Here is a 22,390-nt window from a genome sequence, read left to right as displayed (position 1 = left end):
AGCGGGACAATAAACTAGAAAATTAATTAACGTACACTACCTTTGATCAGTCCAGCCATCTGCCATCAATGTACAACCAGTGCTTTTCCACGAGCTCCTATAGCCTTCAACAAGCAACTGACACTCCTTCTTAAGATCTGCCAGCAAATAAACTCTCATTTCATCGTATGACAGTCCCTTGAAACCAGGTCCAATTTCAGCAACGCCGTCCAAGGCAGGTTGAAAGTAAGGTGATTGAATTGCATTGAATGGAATACGTACATCAATGATCCATTTTGCAAGCCCCAACTTAACCTTGTGCACAACTTGTTTACTGACCAAAACACTTTTCAAAGTTGGTTGAGAGCCTGGCATAGTCCTTCCCTTAAAATAACTTCCAATTGGAGTAGCAGCAATAGCTCTTCTCTTTCCTTTGTCACCTATTGTTGCAGGAGCCGGAGGTTGTACAGGATTAGGCGCTTCACACTCTTCTTCCGCTTGTGTTTCCACATCATAACAATCACTTGTAAATTTTTTTTTCTGCCTTATTTTTCTTGTTTTCCTCCAAAAGCCTTTTGAATTGAAGTTCAACATCTTTAGTTACTTTGTTACATACTTTAATTTGTCCAGGAATTTTTGCAAGATGATATTTCATTCTATGTATCCCCCCTCCATTGTAAGTATTCAAGCAGAAAATATATGTATATTGAGCCTTGTTATTTTTGTCATACTTCACTGTAAAATATTGCCAAGCTAGATCAGATTTACCTCTAGATGAACCAGTTTGAGAATCTTGAACAGCATTATCTTGTGGGTGTGGGTTACTTTGTGATTGTTCTATCTGTAACAATCAGAAAATCAAAAACAAAAAATAACCTCAGAAAACCATGAACAAATAAATAATTCAGCAACCAAAATCACGAAGCAGCAAACAAATAAATCATCAACAAATAACCTCAAAAAATCAAAAATCAAAATCATGAATCCAGCAAACAAATAAATCATGAACAGATAACAAATAAATCAAAATCTTGAATCCAGCAAACAAATAAATCAGAAAATCATGCATAGAAAATCAGAAGGCAGCGAGGAGGAATAAGTGAATAACAGAGTATTACTTACCGGCGGCGAGTAACGGCGACGAAAGAGGAGGCAAGCTCGGCGACGAAAGAGGACGCGGTGGTGGCTACAGTGGTCAAAGCCTTCGCTACTGTGGCTGCGGGATGCGGTGGCGATGGCGGTGGGCTGATCAATTGGTGGTGGTGGATATGCGATTGCGAAGAGAGGAGAGAATGAGAGATCAGTTGCTATGGGTGCGGATTCCTCTCCTGGGTGATTAGGGTTCAGCTTCGTTTACGTTTAGCCTTTCTTTTCTTTTTTTTAACAGACAAAACGACGCCGTTTTGGGGTTTTACTTTCAAACCATAAACCTGCTTAAAAATCGGACGGTTCTGCCGATTCACCAATTAACCGCCGGTTCGACTGGTTTTTTCACCAATTTTTTGCCAAGCGATTTCTGACCTTACCCGGACTGGCTAGGTGACTAGTGATCGATTAATCCGGTTGAACCGATCGGTCTGGTTTGATTTTCAGAACCATGGTAACAACACTAAATGCAATCCAAATTGCTGAAATACAGCTTCCTGCAACCGTACTAAATGAGTAACCACCCCAACTTACGGTTGTCATGAAAATTACAGTCAAATAAAAACTATCAAAAACACCTATATCCTCTAAAAAATAGGCCATCATTGTTCCGCTATCAATGACTAAGAAGACAATAACAACAGCTGAACAAACTTTTACTTTTTGGACTAACTTATTCTCAACTATCCAGCCATTTGGTATGTATGCTGCAAATGTTGTAATGATGCATGGTTATAACTTTTTAAGAAGGTATTGTATAAAGCTTTGAAGAATATTAGATGCAAAATGGCAACAAAGAGATACAAAAATAGTTCCTATTTTACTCCATGTAGAACGAGGAGTAATATACCCATATCCTACTGTATTTAATGTAATTGAGGTAAAATAAAGAGCATCTACAAATTTCTTTATAGACTTAACCTTAAACTTTCCCTTCAAGTAAATTATAATCCCAACAAAAAAATAAAAAAAAACACACTAAAGCTAATATAAAAAATAAAATAGAAGCATGTCCCTGAAATTAAATAAAAAATAAATAATCAGTAATTAAATCATAAACTTTTTATAATAAACAAATTAAAAATATGTAAACAATAACATGTTAAAGAGTTATATCTAAAAAAATATTTTAATTATATATTTATTAATTTTTATTTCAAATATTTTTTAAATAAAATAATTACAAAATTGGAATTGATTTCTTTAATTATTCTAAATATTTTTTTAATATTCTTTTTAATTTTGAATAAAGAAATACAATTAAAAATATTTTTCTTTTTAATATAAAAAAATTTAATATAATGATTCATACTAAATAAATATTTTTGGATTCTTATTTTTAAGATTTTCAAACAATACATGACCAAACTAATTAACTTAAAATATAAAATAGCAATAATACCAAATAAAAAAAGTACTTAAAAAATAAAAAAATTTAAAATCATAGCCCAAATTCAATATATAATAACAGAAAATTAACACACACCTGCAGAAAAGGTCGGACAACCGACATAAGATTTTGCCACCATGATGGTGGATTTCCACCATTAGCTTTCGTCTCTGCACCAGTTTCAAGATCTCTATCTTGGCGGTGTCGAATCCCGCTGGTAAGGATCGACTGCGGGCGACGAGAGGGTGAGGGTGTTAGGGTTAGCGGTGTCGGATACCACTGGTAAGGATCGACTGCGGGCGACGAAGAGGATGAGGGTGCTGGACTGACTGGTGGCGACGAGGGTGCTTAGGGTGCTGGGGTTGGCGGTGTCGGATACCGTTGGTAAGGACCGACTGGGGGCGACGAAGGGGGTGAGGTTGCTGGGGTTGGCGGTGTCAGATCCCGCTGGTAAGGATCGACTGCAGGCGACGAGGGGGTGAGGGTGCTGGGTTGGCAGTGTCAGATACCACTGGTAAGGATCGACTGCGGGCGACGAGGGGGTGAGGGTGCTGGACTGACTGGTGGCGACGAGGAGGGTGAGGGTGCTGGGGTTGGCGGTGTCGGATACTGCTGGTAAGGATGGACTGCGGGCGACGAGGGTGCTGAGGTTGGCGGTGTAGGATCCCGCTGGTAAGGACTGATTGGTGGCGACGAGGGAACTGGTGGCCACTAGGGGGATGAGGGTGCTGGGGTTGGCGGTGTCGGATACCACTGTAAGGATCGATTGTGGGCGACGAGGGGGTGAGGGTGCTGGGGTTGGCAGTGTCAGATACCACTGGTAAGGATAGACTGCGGGCGATGAGGAGGTGAGGGTGCTGGACTGACTGGTGGTGAGGAGCGGGGTGAGGGTGCTGGGGTTGGCGGTGTCTAGCAATGGTAGTGGTAGAATGGAGGTGGTGGGGTGGCAGGGGGTAATGGGGTGGACGTGGCTAAGGCGGTGGTGATGGCGTCGGCGACAATGGCAGCGAAGACGACGGTGGTCACGACTTTGGTGGCGGAAATGACGACCACAGCGGAGGGGCCGGCGACAATGGCGACGGCGGCGTTAGGGATGGCGTCAGCGGCTGCAGTGTTGGCGGCGGTCATGGAAGCGGCGGTGCTGGCAGCGACGGTGATGGTGGGAGTGGCGGCGGCGTGGTGGCGATGGGGTGGGACTGGGTGGTGGGGATGATTCAGCCTCTCCAACATAGTCATAGGCTGTAAAAAAAATAAGGTGGAAATAAAAGTATTGGATCCACAATTTTAAAGGTCCAATTCCGAAATAAAGTGGAAATCGATTATTGAAGATAGATTATAGGCCTTATGCCAATGAGCCTTAGCTCTAATGACATATATCCTCCTCCCCATCTCAAAGGTCTAGGGTTCGAACCCCTAGAAAATGTAATTGAGGAAAAATGTGATAAAATGTATGAGGAATGTGTAGGTGTGTTGTATATCTAGAATTAGGAGTTGTTCAATCCACCGACTAAAAAAAAAGATTATAGGCCTTATTTCTTTGGACCCTTTGTCTTTTTTTTTTAATTTAAAAATATTAAGAGATAAGGATTGATTTTATTATTCGGATCATTATTGTATATATTGTTGGTCATTTTTATGAAATTATAATTTGTTCTAAATTTACAAAAAAAAATATTTTGATCAAAAGTATAAAATTGTAACTTTTTTAAATATACTCACTAAAGTTAAGTAATGTTTGCTTGGATTTTGCCTCTTGAGCAATCAACTCCTTATTGGGAATCCATTTTTCAGTAATTTTATTTCTTTTTTTCATAAAATCTTGCATTTGAACTTGAGATTAAGTTTTGCTATTCATTGTTACGGAACCGAATGATAGGAGAATTCAGATTTAAAAATATGCCTTCAAGCTTGGTAAGTTTCAACTTCTTTTTTTTTTTTTAATTTTACAATCAGTAATTAGTTTAAATCCTTTGAATTTTAGGCTCTACTATTCAGGAGTGCGATTAGATTCTCCTCCAGTTGATTTTTATGTGCAGATCGACACTAGTAGTGATGTTTTCTGTGTTAGCTACACCTTTTTTAGTGGTCGTCCCAAAACAAAAAGTCTCTTATGAATTGTTTTAGTGATATTATCTTAAATTGTAATTAGTTTACTATTATATACACTAAATTTTATTTGAACAATATGAATTTTTATTTCTATTTTAATTATTTTTTTCGTTAACTATGTTTTATATTTTTATGCTCACACGATGTAATTGTTGTGTATGTAAACTAATTAAATATATTATGAGAAGAAAAGAAAATAATGTGTAAAAAAAATTGCTTTCATTCACTATCATTGTACAAAATACAATTCAAAGAAGAAGGACAAGACTAATTAGATATGAAGCTACATAACTATATGTAACTGAAATACACTTTCCTGCAATGGTACTAAATGTGTAATCACCGTAACCTACGATTGTCATGAAAATTACAACCAAATAAAAACTATCAAAAACACTTATATCCTTTAAAAAATAGGCCATAATTGTTCCACTACCAATGACTAAAAAAACCATAACAGCGGAACAAATTTACTTTTTAGACTAACTTATTCTCAACTATTAATGTTGCAAATGTTGTAATGATGCATGATTCTAACTTTTTAAAAAGGTTTTGTGAAGCTTTAAAAAATATTAGATGCAAAAGAGCAACATAGAAATACGAAAACAGTTCCTATTTTACTCCATGTAAAACGAAGAGTAATTTCTCTATATCCTATTATACTTAATGTAACTGAGGTAAAATAAAGAGCATCTACAAATTTTTTTGTAGATCTAACCTTAAACTTCCCTTCTAAATAAATTATAATTCCAACAAAAAAAAAATACGCTAAAGCTATATAAAAAATAAAATAATAACATGTCCCTTAAATTAAATAAAAAAAATAAATAATTAATAATTAAATTATAAATTTTTTATAATAAACAAATTAAAAATATGTAAACAATAACATGTTAAAGAATTATATCTAAAAAATATTTTAATTATATATTTATTAATTTTTTTTATTTCAAATAATTAATTTTTTAATAAAATAATTATAAAATTAAAATTTTTTAATATTTTTTTAAATTAAATGAAAAATACAATTAGAAACATTTTTTAATATAAAAAATTTTAGTATAATGATTTATATTCAATAAATATTTTTGAATTCTTATTTTTAAATAATATGACCAAACTAATTAACTTATAATATAAAATAATAATAATACCAAATAAAAAAATACTTAAAAGTAAAAAAATTTCAAAATCATACCCCAAATTTAATGTAGGATAATAGAAAATTAACACACACCTGCGAAAAAGGTAGACATAAGATGTTGTCATCATGATGAATTTTTACCATTAGCTTCGGTTTACAACAATTCCATGATCTCTATCATTGACTGTTAAAGAACGACATGTAATTCTAATGATAGAGATCCTGAAACTGCTGTAGAGATGGAAGCTAACGGTGAAAATCCACCATCATGGTGATAACATCTTATGTCAGTTGTCCTAGCTTTTCTGCAGGTGTTTGTTAGTTTTTTTTATCATATATTGAATTTGAATTATGATTTTAGAATTTTTTTACTTTTAAGTACTTTTTTATTTGATATTATTGTTATTTTATATTTCAAGTTAATTAATTTTGTCATGTACTTTTTTAAAAATTTCAAAAATAAGAATCTAAAAATATTTATTAAATATGAATAATCATATTAAATTTTTTACATTTAAAAAAAGATGTTTTTAATTGTATTTTTTTTTTCAAAATTAAAAAAGATTATTAAAAAATTCCAACTTTGTAACTATTTTATTAAAATATTTGAAATAAAAATTAATAACTATATAATTAAAATATTTTTTTAGATATAACTCTTTAACATGTTATTGTTTACATATTTTTAATTTATTTATTATAAAAAATTTATGATTTAATTACTATTTAATTTTTTATTTAATTTCAGAGACATGCTACTATTTTATTTTTTATTTTAGTTTTAGTGTAGTTTTTTGTTAGGATTATATTATAATTTACTTGACGAGAAAATTTAAAGTTAAATCTACAAAAAAATTTGTAAATACTATTTATTTTATCTTAGTTACATTAAGTACAGTAGAATATGAAATAGTACTCCTAATTTTTCATGGAATAAAATATGAACTTTTTTTCTCTCTTTGTTATCCTTTTACATCTAATATTCTTCAAAACTTCGTACAATACCTTCTTAAAAAATTAAAACCATGCATCATTACAACAATTGCAGCATACATAACAAATAATAAGGATTGACCTCATATAATATATGGAAATGCCCATTCATAGCATAAACTTAATCATATAGACAACTAACCGGATATCATCAACTCATCGTCATTAGAGAAAACGGCAGCACCTTGCATATAATGCGTGGAAAGCTTAGTTCTTTCTTCTCTCCCTTCTAAATGTTCCTAAAAAATAAATTAAAAGTTGATAAAAGTTTACCGGATGCAACAACAGACTAACAGCATAAAATAAAGATTTTGAAAAATAATAAGTTAAAGGAAACATTAACAACTCAAATGATGTTTATTATGTGAACAGACACAATCTTAGCTTCAAATTCACCATAATAATGTCCTAAACATAAAACATGATTTTAATTTCTGATTCTCAAGTATAAAAAAACTATAGCTAATTATTAATTAAAAGAAAACAAATAGTTACACTAACATAAGCAAACACTATACACTAACTCATCACAATTCAAAAAATAATAAGGGTTAGAAAAAGAAGTGTTAAGAGTTCCAGTGCAAAGCAAATTGAGAGAAAAAAAAAAGAAAAGCATAATAACAACATTTTAGCTCACTCCACTAATAAGCCTCTTTGGCTGTACTTCATTGCTTGCAGTCATAGCCTGACCTACTTCCTTTGTAATGTTCTCTTCATCCCTGATGATCCGATCAAAATTGTTGGCCTGTTTTACCTGAAATTATAAGATAACCAAGGATAAAAACTAATTTATGAATTCAAATGGAAAACAAACTTAATATCCAACAATTCTTAATATAAGCCTACTATTTTTCTCATTCAATAACCTTTTGCTTTTTTCACAGCAGGAATGAAAAAATAAAATGGACATATATAACCACGCTGGAATATGTAACGTATTTTGTGCTATATAAACTCAAACAGAATCAACAGATCCAAACACTAAAACATCCAAGCAATTTACACCCAGTATTATTTACATATAACCAACTAATCAAAACTCCAAAAACATCACGAAGACACAAATGAATCAGAATAAAACAGAATTTATTATAAAGATAGCTATAAGCATATGATTCTTAAGTGCTTCACCACATGAACTGGAAGGAGAAAATTGGGGTGGAAGGTCTAGGGTTTCTGCCTCGAGATATAACGACAGATAGAGAGGGCGATTCTCAAGCAAAGGATGGTATAATGGAAGAAATAAACAATAGAGATGGACAAGTAAATAATCAAGAAGATAAAAAACCCAAAGATCAGAGAAACAGACACACAACACAACAAATCAGCGGCCAAAATTGCACACTATAAATATATTAACTTATTTTTTACACCTTTGAATATGAAGAAAAATTGAAGATTAATTCGGCGACTATATTCTGCAATTAAAATAAAATGATACTGTTTGCAGTTGTTACTATTATGAGAAATAAACATGCCTAAAGCCAAAGGAAATCAACATAAAAATCAAATCCAGAATGAGAGTTGAAAAAAACAAAGACTTGAAAGTGGCCACATGCTCCACGAAAAAAGGAAATTAGAATATCCAATTCATCGACAATCATTCACGAAAAACATAAGTATGAAACAGTGAAATAAGGGTTTAAAAAAAAAGAGACCAGAAACACCATAGCCAAAAACAGAGCCACTAAAGGGAAGATTATAAATAGAGCAACAGCGAATTCATAATTACGTTAAACACAATAATACATAGAAAACACGATGATTATAAACAAAATTAATTTCAAAATATAAAACCCTTACCTACCCACCTTGAATTCGACTGAGATAATGGGGAAGATTCAGGGCAAAGACACGACGCCGCACATAACTTACACCGACGACCAGAGCGGTGGGGTTTTCTCCAACGATCATAAAGGCAATGGTTTTTTCTGGCGACAGATCATACGGAAACCAATCTAGTTAACATTGATAAAAATAAACTTCAGACCATCTCAAATTATCAAGAAAGAAAACAACTACCAAAAACCAAATCAAAAACCACGAAAACACAAAGGAAACCCTAAATCAAAGAGATTAAAGATCGAGTACCAGAAAAACAAAAAATCGAGAGAATCCCTACACGATGCGAGCGCTGGTTGAGATCTTGATCCAGCATGTCTCACCAAGCCTGTTGACGTTCGTGAACGCGTGAAGCTCGTAACAGAGATCTCAGTCTCTCAGCATCGCCTACATCTCACCAGCTGAAACTAACCAGCGCCATCGCCGTGATTGTGCTCTCCGACGAAGAATCTGCTTAGCTCGGTGGGTTAGGGTTTCCATATGGGGGTTGACAAAAACGATGTTGAATATACGGCATTCGGGAGCATTCACAGAGCGTGAATGGCCAGAGTTTATACGGAGCAGGTGGAGTGAATTTGGCTTTCACTATTAGCTCCGGTGTCTAGCTGCTGCCTTTTTCATTTCAATTTCTTTTTTCTGCAGTTGTGATATCTCTTTCCTGAAAGTACATAGTCATCGTGGATAAATGTGACACATGAGATAAGAACAAGAAAAACTAAGAAGTAATAAAACGTATACAATCTAGAGTGAATGAAGTGATATTTTTGTAATTACAATTTAAACAAATAAAAACAACAGACAAACAAGTTTGAGATCAGTAATGTGATTCAAATGTTGAAATATCTGAAAATCCATAGGAAGAACCTAATGAAAACTCATGGCCACACCTTTGATATCTTATTCATACGCATAAAAAGGAAAAATTAAAATAATAAAATTTATTAGTTTATGCATTTACTTATAAGAAAATTGACAAGAATGGGAAGAAACAAAGAAGGTAATGGCAGCAGCGATATAGAAGAACAATGCTAAAGTATTGCAATGAACTCTGAAGTCCATGAATCATGCCTTAAGTATAGTTATAGAAACCTTCCATTTGAGGATCAAGAAATTTGCTAAGGTTTTGAAAAAGAAACAGCCTTGCCTATACATTTACTAGGAGACAATATGCCTATATCTATGTTGAACATCTGGATGGTTGTGGGGGAAAGCCAACACACACCAATTACAAGATACATTGATATTACTTCTAATCAATAATTAGGAAGCCCATCTGAAATACATTTGATCAACAGAATGAATACTTTACAAGTGAAGTTTGTATTCCATGATTACTTTCAAGTTCAACATGTTAATCTACTGAAACATTATCCTGGATACTCTTCTTATATATAGTGTCCCTTATATCATTAACTAGGTTATTGAAGCCACAGTGCTGTCTAAACACCACGAATTCACCATAAACTCTTCTCTCTTGCTAAGCAACAGAAATTAACTACAACAATTTCTACTAAATACGATAGATTCCATGACAAATAGATCCTACTACATGAACATGCAGAACCAAATAGATTCACTAAAATGACAAGCCTAAAACATCACCTGTGCCGCGAAAGCATCTCATCACGAGTTTCCTGCTTCTTTTCAGTTCCATTGTCTGAAATAACCTCTTCCTGCACCTGCTCCTCAATTTCCTGGCTATCCTCCATTGGACCAACTCTAAAACAAATAAATAGATATTAACCAAAAATCACCAAAATTATCTTACAGTTATAAGAAATCATTTGCAAACATCAACAAGAACAGAATCGAAAGCAAACTAAGCATCGAAGTTAGAAAGGAAACAGTGAGGCTATACGCTATGCAACAAATTCTCAATATTAGACAGTTAAACCTGGATCAACCAATGCCAAATTTTATTGAAAAAAAAAAAGAACCACAAAAAAATAAATGGAAGATGAATGAGTTTAGAAAGCAACAACAGAACAAAGATAAAGGAGAAGGGGGAAATTGAAACCACTGCTTGCAGCCACCGATGGGGAGGAAGTAGCCTGCAGCCGCCGCAAAGAGACGAAATTATGGAAGATGCATCAAAGAAAGAACAATGATTTTATTTCAGAAACAACTGAGACAGAGTTGAGTTTTGCACAACACCACGACTCATGTTCACATTTCAGCAAAAAATTCTTACAGAATTATTTTTTGCATTACTTGAGGATCTTCATTAATCCAAAATTATCTCTTACAGAATTTCCAGAAACAAATCCTTTTTATTCCAGCTAATAAATTAAGAACTCAAAACATCTTTTGAAAAAATTTATATTGGCGTATGTAAAGTGTTAGTGATGAGAGGATTGACATACCAAATGAAGAATTTCTAACAATGTGATGGTGGGTGCAAATCCATAAAGCTATTTAGTCTTGGATCCAATTAGCTAAAATGAAATGGATATAACATACTAATGTTTATTCTTTTTCTCTATATGTCATAGAATAAGGGCTGCTGACTACAGGCATCAAACCCAAATAAATAGAAATATCAAGAGTACCGAAGAGGATAGAAAAAAGTATAACAAAATATAATCAAAATCCAAAAATGAAATGATAGAATAATACCTGTCTGCTAGGGTACTTTGGGGAGCTTTGATATGATTTATTTTCAACTGCATAGGGTAAGCTGAGTTTACAGGAGGCACTGATGGAAACTCATTCTGATGCTTTGAGGGAGTGACTTCAAACCACCAAAAGCTTGTCTGTGTGCTCCCCTCTTTTGTCGCATCATTCCACCATTGCCGACATCGAGATCTCCCAATCTTCTCCTCTTCAAGTGCGGCACACCATTCTGCCACTACGCTCTTCCAGAGATGCCATTGAGCCACTGCCCTGTCTGATGCTTCTGGCTCCCTTGTAAGCTATCCAACAACAAAAAGAATAAATAAACAACTATCAAATGCACAAATTAAATTTTATCCTAATCCAATATCATTTGATCAGAGGACAGATCAGAATTTCTCAATGTTAATAGTACTTTATCTATAGTCAACGATATGATTTCTAAAAGACGGATCTCAAAACATGATTTTAGATGAATAGTTTGAGAAAATGTATGAACTTTAGAAGTGAATACTACCATATGTGCTTTTGGTCAAGAAAGTCATTATCACTATTACAAAACTGGAAATACATGTATCTCAATATCTGTAGAGTGTAGACTTGATAAAAATCAAGTCAATAGAGAATAAAGGGAAAAAAAAAAACAACAAAGGTCGAGCTGTTTGAGGTTTTTTCTTTCTTAACTTCATGTTATAATCTCCTTTAAATATATATTTTTTTAAGTCACAAAGTTACAGGAAGAACATAAATTGCATCAATGTTTAACGTCCTCATACTAACCAAAATGCAAAAAATGTTAAATAACTTTTTTGGTTCTCGTATAATTCATATATAGTTCATGTAGTTTCTCATATTTATTCAGATTTCGCTACAAAAACAATTAAAGAAGATTGATTCTAATCCAACAATTAATTTCTTTATATTAAATATTAAGGTGGTGACATGGATGCTATATTTAAATAAATCCTAAACCATTCAACATTTAAAAGTTAAGGACAAAGTTCTCACAAACATGCTACCTCCATCATCCTAGTCTGAATAACTGAAACCATCATTGGGTGAACTGGAAGAAACACTGCAGAGGCAGTTAATAACTTTGAGTTCTCCTTTTTAAGGACCCTCAACAAACACTGCAGAACAATTATGGAAAATTTAAAATACATGGAGAACATACGTAGATTGCATCAACATTCTCAAATAACAAAGCTTTTTTACTCTGATTCAATCACAGCTTCAAGGAATACAACAATTTTCACTATCTATACGTCAGTTCAAAGCCTTACACAGTAATATTAAATGAAAGACTCATATCCAAGAGATTGAAAACCGATATCAAAGCAAACAGTCCTTAAAAACAGGTCAACAATTATACTGCTGGTTCTTTGGCTTTTGATTGCAGTTTATAGTAAAAGAAAGCAATTAATTATTTTTTCTATTGAGGCTAATGTATTAAAAGGAATTATATATTTACATGTAAAAGTATATATGTATAGATATTTGAATTGCATCCACAACCTAATCAGCAATATAAAGCTACATTGAATAAGTGGCTGATGAACAATCACACTGATAATACAGTTTAATAATCAAACTTCTAATGATGTTTATGAATATTCTTTACAATTTCCAATTTTCAGTTTATTAAAACCCGAGTCACAGACTCACAGGCCAGCTCGATAGAAACCTGAAACTTATATCACCAAATAAAACAGAAGGAAATCAAACAAAATCATCGACAATGTGAGAAAATCTCTTAACGCTAGTTTCTTGTCCTTCTTATACAGTATAAACTTTGTTAATATTTTACTCAAGACGCTGCATTTCAATAAAAAAAATATTTAATGGCAGAAAAGAATAGGAGAAGAAAAAAACACAGCTCGATTCCTCAATCATGAATATTCTTTCCTAAAAAAATGAAGAAAACGATATACAAAGAAACATGCAATTAAAATTCACCATTCAGCTCAAGCTCAAGGTTTCTCAACCAAATGCGTCTCAACGCAGAAAAAGCAAAAGGAATAGCAATTCAATGCAGTGAAAGTGAGAGAGAGTGATGGCTTACAGTAACTCGCAGTTTGCACCCAATTTGCACGGGATTATGCTACGGGATTATGTTCCTGCACCCAATTTGCAAACCCAATTTATCATATAACAGCTCATTAACTTTTAAGAAAAACACTTGTGATGGCTTACCAGTAAATTTTCAAACCCAATTTATCATATACTCCCATCAGTTGTGCACACCGGATATTCAAACTGAGTAAATGAAAGCCTGAATTGTTAAAAAAGTATAAGGTGAAGAGATAATTAACGTAAAAGGAGGAAGCTTAGGGAGAGTTAGAGGGAAAGTAGTTACGCGCAGCAACAGAAAGGAAGTTGCTTGAAGGGGGTGCGATGAACATCCTATCCTTGCTGTGCTGCTACTTCCCCACTCTGTCGCCTCTGAAATCACCGTGAAAGCTCTGTTCGCCTCGGCTCCTGAAGCTTGCATCTGCTCCTCCGCCTCCTCGTCTCTTAGATCTTCCTCTCCTCTTCTTGATTTTCAACTCTCTCGCCTGTGACTTGTCCAATACTTCTACCACGTCGTTGTTATGGACGAAGAAGATGATAAGAGAAAATCAACCAGAGAGAGAGCGCGAAAAAGAAAGAAGAGAAAGGAGAGATCGAAAGAAATCAAGGAAAGATTTGATTTTTAAAACTCTAATTTTAAATTTGTTCACCCTTACCCTAATTTCAAATGCTCAAGTTCAAATTCTGATCCAAAAGGGAAAGAACGCGCCACCGGTGAGATATGAGACTGAGTTGAGTTGAGTGAGAACGGAAAAGAATCCAAATTTGATTTTAATTTCAAATATCCCGCCTAGTTTCTACTGTTGTATTGAATACTGACAACTTTCAGATTTTTGTTTCTTTCATGTTTTCCTTTCATCATATATCATACAGTGCATTCGCACGGCAACATATATTATTGTTTAGAGTTGGAAAGAAAAAAACTAAATTTTTCTATCCTTAAGTTATTACCACAAGAAAAACCTAAATCTTTCCATCCTTAAATATTATTAAGCTATAATATTATATTATTAAAGAACAATCTTTTGTTTGAATTTTACTTTTATTATCCATGTAAAAATTAGTTTCGATCACAAATCAAACATTGAGTAAAAAATTATTAAAGAAAAGTCGTTAAAAAAATTAAAAAGAGTAATTAAAAATGTAAGATTAAAAGTTTAAAACACTTGTTGCCTGTTATGATTACCCCTTATACTTAAAAAAAGTTGCTTTTTAAACTAATGTACATTTAATAATTTTTAAAAATTGAATTAAATAGTTAAAAGTTATTACTATAACTTTGTTTGCAAGAAAAACTTTCTTTCTTAAAAAGGTTGGTTTAAAAAAGAAATTCTCAAAAAAAAAAACTGCTTATATTTTTCTAAAAGATAAATTAAAAAAGATAATTTTTTTTTAACAATTTATGATGCAAAAATGATTTATTTAAAAAAAAAGAAAAACTTAAAAACAGGATAAAAATATGAGACTAAAATACTTGTTGCTTGTTATGATTACTGTTTATGCTAAAAAAAGGCTGTTTTCAAAAAATAAGTAATTTAATCATTTTTACAAATATAATTAAATAGTTAGAAGTTGTAACTATAATTTTGTTTTTTAAGAAAAACTGTCTTTTTTAAAAAGGTTGTTTTTGAAAAGAAATTCTCTAAAAAACTCTTTATATTTTTTTGAAAGATATATTAAAGAAGAATTTTTTTTAAAAAAATGATTTATGATGTAAGACTAGTTTAATTTAAAAAAAAGAAAAACTTAAAAAAAAGTAAAAATATTAGACTAAAATACTTCTTGCTTGTTATGATTACACTTTATGCTTTAAAAAATGCTTTTAAAAGAATTCCATTTAAAATTTTAAAAATATAATTAAATAGTTATAAGTTGTTACTATAACTTTGTTTTTAAGAAAACCTTTTTCCTCCTTAAAAAGGTTGTTTTAGAAAAAAAAATTATGTTAAAAAACTTCTTATATTTTTTCAAAAGATATATTAAAGAAAAAATTTTTTTAACCAGTTTATTATGTAAGACTTGGTTTATTTAAGAAAAAAAAATTTAAAAAGGTTAAAAATATAAAACTAAAATACTTGCTGCTTGTTATGATTATTCTTTATGCTAAAAAAAGCTGCTTTTAAAAATAGTTTACATTTAATAATTTTTAAAAATATAATTGAATAGCTAGAAGTTCTTATTATAACTTTGTTTGCAAGAAAAATTATTTTTTTCTTAAAAAAATTGGTTTATTAAAAAAATTATCTAAAAAACTTCTTATATCTTTCTAAAAAATATATTAAAGAAGTTTTTTTTAAACAATTTAGGAGATAAGACTAGATTATTTAAAAATATTAAAAATCTAAAACACTTGCTGCTTGTTATGATTACACTAGTAACTAACAGCATAAGTAATTAATGTCCATTTTTATAATTAAGTCACTAATATCTCTAAAATATACTCTAATTGGTTGAATAATTAAACTATCGGACTAACTTTATTTTTTATTGTACACTTTAGTATTCTTCATCTGAGTTCATTTGGTGCTCTTGTTCATAGTTTTGTTTTGCAAGTTTGATATAGAATGGAACTCAAAATAAGCTGGAAATTTTAAAAAAAAAATTTCTCTACCTTGATTTTTTGAGTTAAGAGAATTACTCTACTTCACTTATTTACACCTGAATTTTTTAAAGAAATTAAAAAAATTCATTCATAAAAATTAATTCAAAAAGATTAACAAAAAATCTTTAAATAAGTTATGAACAAATCAACTTAAAAATAAGTTAAATTTTTATAAATATCTTATTTAAATTTAAATATTTAAAGATAATTTAATTTAAATTAGATTTTATCTTTATTGTATTAGATCAGATTTGATTTAAATTTAAACTTTTTAAAAATATAACTAAACTAATTCAGATCTTCTAAAAAATCCTAACAAAAAAATAAATTAAATATAGATTAAAAAGTCCTCCAAAAGAGTATGAAAGCTGCTCGGTAAGATATCGTGGTTTTGTTTTAATGCAATTGGATTCATTGAACTATAATTTTATCGAAAATATTTGATAACCAAAATAAATTAATAAAAAACGGCCATAATTTATTTTATTTAATGTCTATTAATTATTATGATAATTAATAAATATTAAATAAGATAAATTTTTTATTATTTTTTTTTGTCTTCCTTGCATAATCCTAATAATTTTATAAAAGGTTTAACTAACATGTTAAGTTTATAAATTAAGAAACTTTTCATTGAAAATATAAAAAATTTAAATTTTTAATGTATTTATTTTGTATTCATTAAATAAAAATATTTAAAATTTTTATACAAATTAGATAGATTTATGTTTTCAATGAGATTAATTTTGGTGTATATAATTAGGATAGATAATTATTAATTTATTATTTTGGAAATTGGATGGCAATGTCTGGTGTATTTCGATTTTCGACAAAAGACTAGGGTTAGTGATTTGATATATTAAAAGAAAAATTTTAGGGGTCAAAATTTTATTGAAATTTAGCCAGCACTTAACCATAAAAAAATGAATAATGCTACATTGATGATATCTTTAAATATCATTTCATACTGTTAAAAATATTAATGATAACTAATTAATGACTATTTATCACTTTGCTGGCTTCCTAACATTTTTCTATGTAAAAATATGTAAAAAGGTCATATTTTATATTTTGTTCTGATAGTTTGTCAATTATCTTAAATATAACTTGCAGCATTAATCCATCGACGAGAGCACTCAAAAGTTGCATTTGATATTAACCAACTTCATTTTGAATGTTATTTGTATCAGGAAAAGTTGATTATCTCACTAATATTTGTTATTTTGATTGGTTGAGTAAGTAAATGATCGGACTGAAAATTTCTATGGAAGACTTCAATTTTCAAACAAAATATCAAGAGATCTGATATAAATGGATCAAAAGGAATTTTCTGTTCAATAAAACACTAAAATTGAATCGGTGGTCATGGATTCTTTATTCCTCATTTTATGTGGGAGTACCATTAACTCACTTAAAAATATTTACAAATTGAACTTCATTTTTTTTTTGAAGAAATTGATAATTAAAATTTTGTCTTCTGGTTTTGCTTTTTACACATTTTTCCTTTTCTTTTAATTATAATTCCAAAAATAAGAGAAATGTCTTTGTTAGGACTTTTTTTCCTAGTGTTCGTGTTCTTGCTGCAGCTACCAACGTCGCTGTCGCAGCCTGTACTTAGCACCGTCACCACTCCTTCTACTGCCGCCACACCACACTTTTAGTCCCTTTGCGTTGTTGTGCTTTGCCTCTACTCCTGCGAACTACTCAGGTTTCATTTTAATCATAATTTCAGAGATGAAAGAGATGTCTCTACTAAGACTTTTTCACTAATGTTCATGTTCTTGTCACATCTCTGCAGCCTACACCGCCGCTGTTGCTGCCTGCACTTAGCACCGCTGTTGCTGCCTGCATTTAGCACCGCCACTACTCCTTTTACTGCTGCCACACCACACTTCCTAGTCTCTCTGCGTTGTTGTGTGCTTCGTCTCTACTCCTGCGAACTATTCAGGTTTCATTTTACGTTATTTTGTTTTATTGCTTTTTCTATGGCAATTTTTGTGTATTTGGAGATTTTCTGCCGTCTTCGCACGCAGTGTTTATTTTAAGGGTGGAAAAGAAAATAAAACAACTACTTCACTTCAATGGCAGATTAAGGGTGAAAAAAAAAATGCATTACCTTAACTGCGTATTGCAATTGGCAACAAGCACAATGAATTTTTCTTTGTAAATTTGTGACTATTAATTGGTGTCTGATTGTGTGAAGATTTCAGATCTGACTTGACTTAGAAAACTTTTTCTGAAAAAAAAAAGACTTGTCCCTTTCATTTAACCAAACCAACATAATTCGAATAGGAACTGCAATTTTCCCTTCCCTTTGTTTTTGATTGAATCAGAACTTTGCATCATATCATATGCATAATTTATATGCCTTTTTGAGCCCATGTAACAACATTGGTTCCTGTTCGTGCAGAAAAAATGTGATTGTAAGCATCCCCCTGGTGATAAAATATACAGAAGTGGTACCCTATCAATGTTTGATGTATATTTACAGTAATGTTTTTGTTATTATTAATATAAGTTCATCTATTCATTTTTCTCCTCCTATGGTAAGTTTTATCCTAGGCCACTATGATTGATATTTTTTTATATCCAAACTCAATTCCTTAATTCTTGCAACGATGTGATTACTTTTAATTATTGTTCTATGTCTAAACAGGTTGACGGGAAGAAGAACAAGGTTTATGGCCAGAATCTGTGTTATTTGGCAAAGTTGTTTCCTGATCAAAAGACCCTCTATTATGATGTAGACCTATTTTTGTTCTATGTTTTGTGTGAATGTGATAATCTAGGATGCCACATGGTTGGCTACTTCTCTAAGGTAAATAATACTTGGCTCTAATCATTTCAGGTTGGCATGAGATATTTCAGTATTTATATTTTTTAATTTGCTATCCCAATTCTTTCATCTCTTCTCAGAAACCTGTGATGCTTGTAATTGGTGAAACTTGACATTGGACATTGTTTTAATTTAAATATCTTATTTCTCCTGCATACTTATGCCTTATGGTTTTGTTGCACTTATTTCTTCGTATTTACTTTACATGAACGATACTGGTGTTGATATTGACTACCTTTTATCATAAAGGAAAAACATTCCGAGGAATCCTATTAAAAATTTCTAATAGCCTTCTGTAAGCGCGCTCTCCCCTCCTCTATCCTTCTCACACCGATGCGCACACACATTTTTGTAGATTTCATCCATTTTAATTTCAAATATTGAACAGTATATGAACTTTCCAAGAAGGAGGGCAAAGTTGGCACGCCAGAAAGACCCCTTTCAGATCTTGGACTGCTAAGCTACAGAGGATATTAGACCAGGGTTCTCTTGGACATTCTGAAAAAGCATAAGGGTAACATTTCCATCAAGGTAAGCATCTGTATAATAATTTTTTCATAGAACGCGTGTTATCTTGTTACTGAGAAAGTTGTCTTTCTGCAGGAGCTAAGTGATATGACTGCCATTAAAGTCGAAGATATATTGACAACTCTTCAGAGCCTAGAATTGATCCAATACAGAAAAGGACGGCATCTTATTTGTGCAGATCCTAAGGTTCTTGATCGCCATCTTAAAGTTGTTGGTAGAGGGGTCTTGAGGTTGATGTTAGCAAATTGATTTGGACCCCTTGCACGGAACAAAGTTGAGGCAAGAGCTACCTACCCTTTAAGTAACTTTGATGAACTTGTATATATAGATTTTAGGTTTGGTTGGTTAGTTGTTTTAGCATTGCCTCCTTTTGTGTATTAACAAATAACAAATACTTGGTCTTGTAAAGATCTTAGCTAGCTTAGGAACACATTGATTGTTATAAGCTGAATCATTCTTACCTGTTTTAATTCATGACTCAATTTATTTGTGCTTAATTTCAACAAAAAGAAAAGAGAATACTTGGAAATCGACCTTTAATATTTTAAAAAAAATAGAAATTGGTAACGATTAGATTTAGTTCTACCTTTTCTTATGTGCAATGTACTGAATCGTCTCTTTTCGTGCAGTTTGAGGCATGTATTGTATTTTCTTTTTCGCGGTATCTTCCAATCCTACAACTTAAAAATTAATTTGTTGTAAATTTGTACTTAATTTAAGAGATAGCATATTGAATTAAATTCTGAAATTAATATCACAATATTTTGTCATAGAAGAAACCCGAAATTAAAAAGACTTCCCAATCAAACTTGCATTTACAAGCCACCAAAAGAATTAAGATGAGAAAAACTCAAAATCTATGAAAAGTTGAAAACCACTAAAAGACAGATATGCTATAAGGCTCTTGCAATGGTTGGTCATCAGAACACAAAATTGGTTTTCTTAGCCTACTGTCTTCTCTATATGCTCATCCATGACTAGCAACACTGTTAAACAAAAAGGGTTAGTCACTTCATGTTCAAGCAAACCATAGTAACCCTAATGACTCCTGATATCTTGGATATAGCGACCAATTTGCTACAGACCGAGATAAAACGCATCTACCGCAAGAAATACTCCAAGCTGTGAGGAAATGATCAAACATACAAAACATCATGATTGAGAAAAAGAGAGTTGCGACTAACAGAGAGAAACATAGATTTGGCAAATTACCAGCCGCACTGAAAATACTAATCTATAACCCCAACCTTCCTTCGCTGCAGCCACTCTTTGCTGATTAGTCCAACTGGATAATCATGAAAACATAAATTTTGTATTTCTATTAGTAATATAATGAAACTATATTTAAATGGTGCACATAATGATTATGTCGTTTCAATTTTAACCAACAATTTCTCATCAATAACTGGTAATTATAATGAATTTAAAATACTAGAAATTATAACCTAGTAATAGTATAAGAATGCCTCCCCTCATATCAAGATAAGAAAAATTGTTAAGAAAAAATTATACATATGATATGATGCAAAGTTCTGATTCAATCAAAAACAAAGGGAAGGAAAAATTGCACTTCCTATTCGAATTGTGTTGTTTTGGTTAAATCAAAGGAACAAATCTTTTTCTTTTTCAGAAAAATTTTTTCAACTCAAGTCAGATCTAAAATTTTCACACAATCAGACACCAATTAATAATAATCATAAATTTGCAAAGAAAATTTCATTGTGCTTGTTGCCAATTGCAATGCTTAGTTAAGGCAATGCATTTTCTTTTCCACTCTTAATCTGTCATTGAAGTGAAGTAGTTGTTTTATTTTCTTTTCCACCCTTAAAATAAACATTGCGGTGCAAAGACGGCAGAAAATCTCCAAATACACAAAAATTGCCATAGAAAAAGTAATAAAACCAAATAACGTAAAATGAAATCTGAGTAGTTCGCAAGGACAAAGACGAAGTACACAACAACGCAGAGGGATTGGAAAGTGTGGTGTGGCAGCAGTAGAAGGAGTAGTGGCGGTGGTGAGTGCAAGTAGCAACAGCGCAACGGTGTAGTCTGCAGAGATGTGACAAGAACATGAACATTAGTGAAAAAGCTCTAGCAGATACATCTCTTTCATCCCTGAAATTAAGATTAAATGAAATTTGAGTAGTTCGCAGGGGCAGAGACGAAGCACAACAATGCAAAGGGACCGGAAGTGTGGTGTGGTGGCGATGCTAAGTACAAGCAGCAACAACAACTGTGGTAGCTGCAGTAAGAACACAAACACTAGGAAAAAAAGTCTTAGCAGAGACATCTCTCTAATTTATGGAATTATAATTAAAAGAAAAACGAAAAGGTGTAAAAAGCAAAATTAGAAAGACAAAATTTTAATTATTAATTTTTTCAAAAATAAAAAAATGGGGTTCAATTTGTAAATATTTTTAAGTGGATTAATGGTACTCCCACATAAAATGAGAAGTAAAGAATCCATGGCCTGAATCGGTTAGCAAATTAGGGTTTGGTTTTCTTAGATTTGGGCTAATTTATGGTCTTAGTCCTTGAAAAATAAAATAATGATAGTAAAAATATTAAAATTATATAATTTTTTATAACAGTCATATTAAAAAGAGTCGGTCTAATTTGTTGAGATTACGTATAAAATAATACACATATATGTTTATTTTATCTGTAAATAACAATATGAAATTAAAAAAAGTTTGTGGTGGTTTAATGGAAAGTAGAGTTTAATCGTAGCCTATTTTGATCCTAAAGATGACTTGTTAGGAGTTGTTGCTCTTAGAATTCTAAATTTAAAAATAATTAATTAGGTATATATTGAATATTAAGTTGAGATAATTTTCTAAATTTTGACAAGTATGATTATATAACAGTAATTTCAATAGTTGATTTTATTTTTATATAATAATAATTTTAAAAAAAATAAATTTAATTAAAATATACTATAATTTACCAATTCAAAAAAATAGTAAAAAATATAAATTAATATTAATTAAATTATTATAAAATATTTTAAATATATTATTCGTGCGGTACTATTTATTATGTGTCACGAATAACTGAATCTATTATATAACAACGGATATAAAAAGCAATTTTTGATATGAAGTTTAGATATTGAGGTTATTTTTAAAGAAGCATCAA

At 31.5% G+C, this 22,390-nt stretch overlaps 1 protein-coding gene and 1 pseudogene across 15 annotated transcripts; one reads left to right on the top strand and one right to left on the bottom strand.

The window, feature by feature from the left end:
* Positions 1 to 425: 425 nt before the first annotated feature.
* Positions 426 to 14,150, bottom strand: LOC112695840 (uncharacterized). 15 transcript variants are annotated; one of them, XR_011862858.1, is made up of 11 exons: positions 13,573 to 14,148; positions 13,410 to 13,488; positions 13,279 to 13,333; positions 12,225 to 12,291; positions 11,220 to 11,515; positions 10,206 to 10,322; positions 8,884 to 9,261; positions 8,573 to 8,719; positions 7,387 to 7,515; positions 6,904 to 7,000; positions 4,827 to 4,973 (listed from the first exon to the last, which is right to left on the bottom strand). XR_011862858.1 is itself a non-coding variant. In XM_072197966.1 (7 exons), the coding sequence occupies exons 4-7, from the start codon at positions 12,269 to 12,271 to the stop codon at positions 9,192 to 9,194; spliced, it is 519 nt and encodes a 172-aa protein (XP_072054067.1). In that variant the 5' UTR covers positions 12,272 to 12,346; positions 13,279 to 13,333; positions 13,410 to 13,472; positions 13,573 to 14,150; the 3' UTR covers positions 8,853 to 9,191. The 15 variants fall into 15 exon arrangements, 4 of the variants coding, with proteins under 4 accessions (XP_072054067.1, XP_025604132.1, XP_025604134.1 ...); XR_003150539.3 differs by lacking the exon at positions 4,827 to 4,973 and having other exon boundaries at positions 6,691 to 7,000; positions 8,565 to 8,719; positions 12,236 to 12,346; positions 13,573 to 14,150; XM_072197966.1 differs by lacking the exons at positions 4,827 to 4,973; positions 6,904 to 7,000; positions 7,387 to 7,515; positions 8,573 to 8,719 and having other exon boundaries at positions 8,853 to 9,261; positions 12,236 to 12,346; positions 13,410 to 13,472; positions 13,573 to 14,150.
* Positions 14,151 to 17,426: 3,276 nt separating this feature from the next.
* On the top strand, positions 17,427 to 19,722 carry LOC112698076 (histone acetyltransferase of the MYST family 1-like; annotated as a pseudogene).
* The last annotated feature ends 2,668 nt before the right edge of the window (positions 19,723 to 22,390 follow it).

Source organism: Arachis hypogaea, chromosome 6 (assembly GCF_003086295.3).
Source record: "Arachis hypogaea cultivar Tifrunner chromosome 6, arahy.Tifrunner.gnm2.J5K5, whole genome shotgun sequence".
Lineage (NCBI taxonomy): Eukaryota > Viridiplantae > Streptophyta > Magnoliopsida > Fabales > Fabaceae > Arachis > Arachis hypogaea.
Note: the sequence above shows the minus strand (reverse complement) of the source record. Positions and strands in the feature narration are given on the sequence as shown.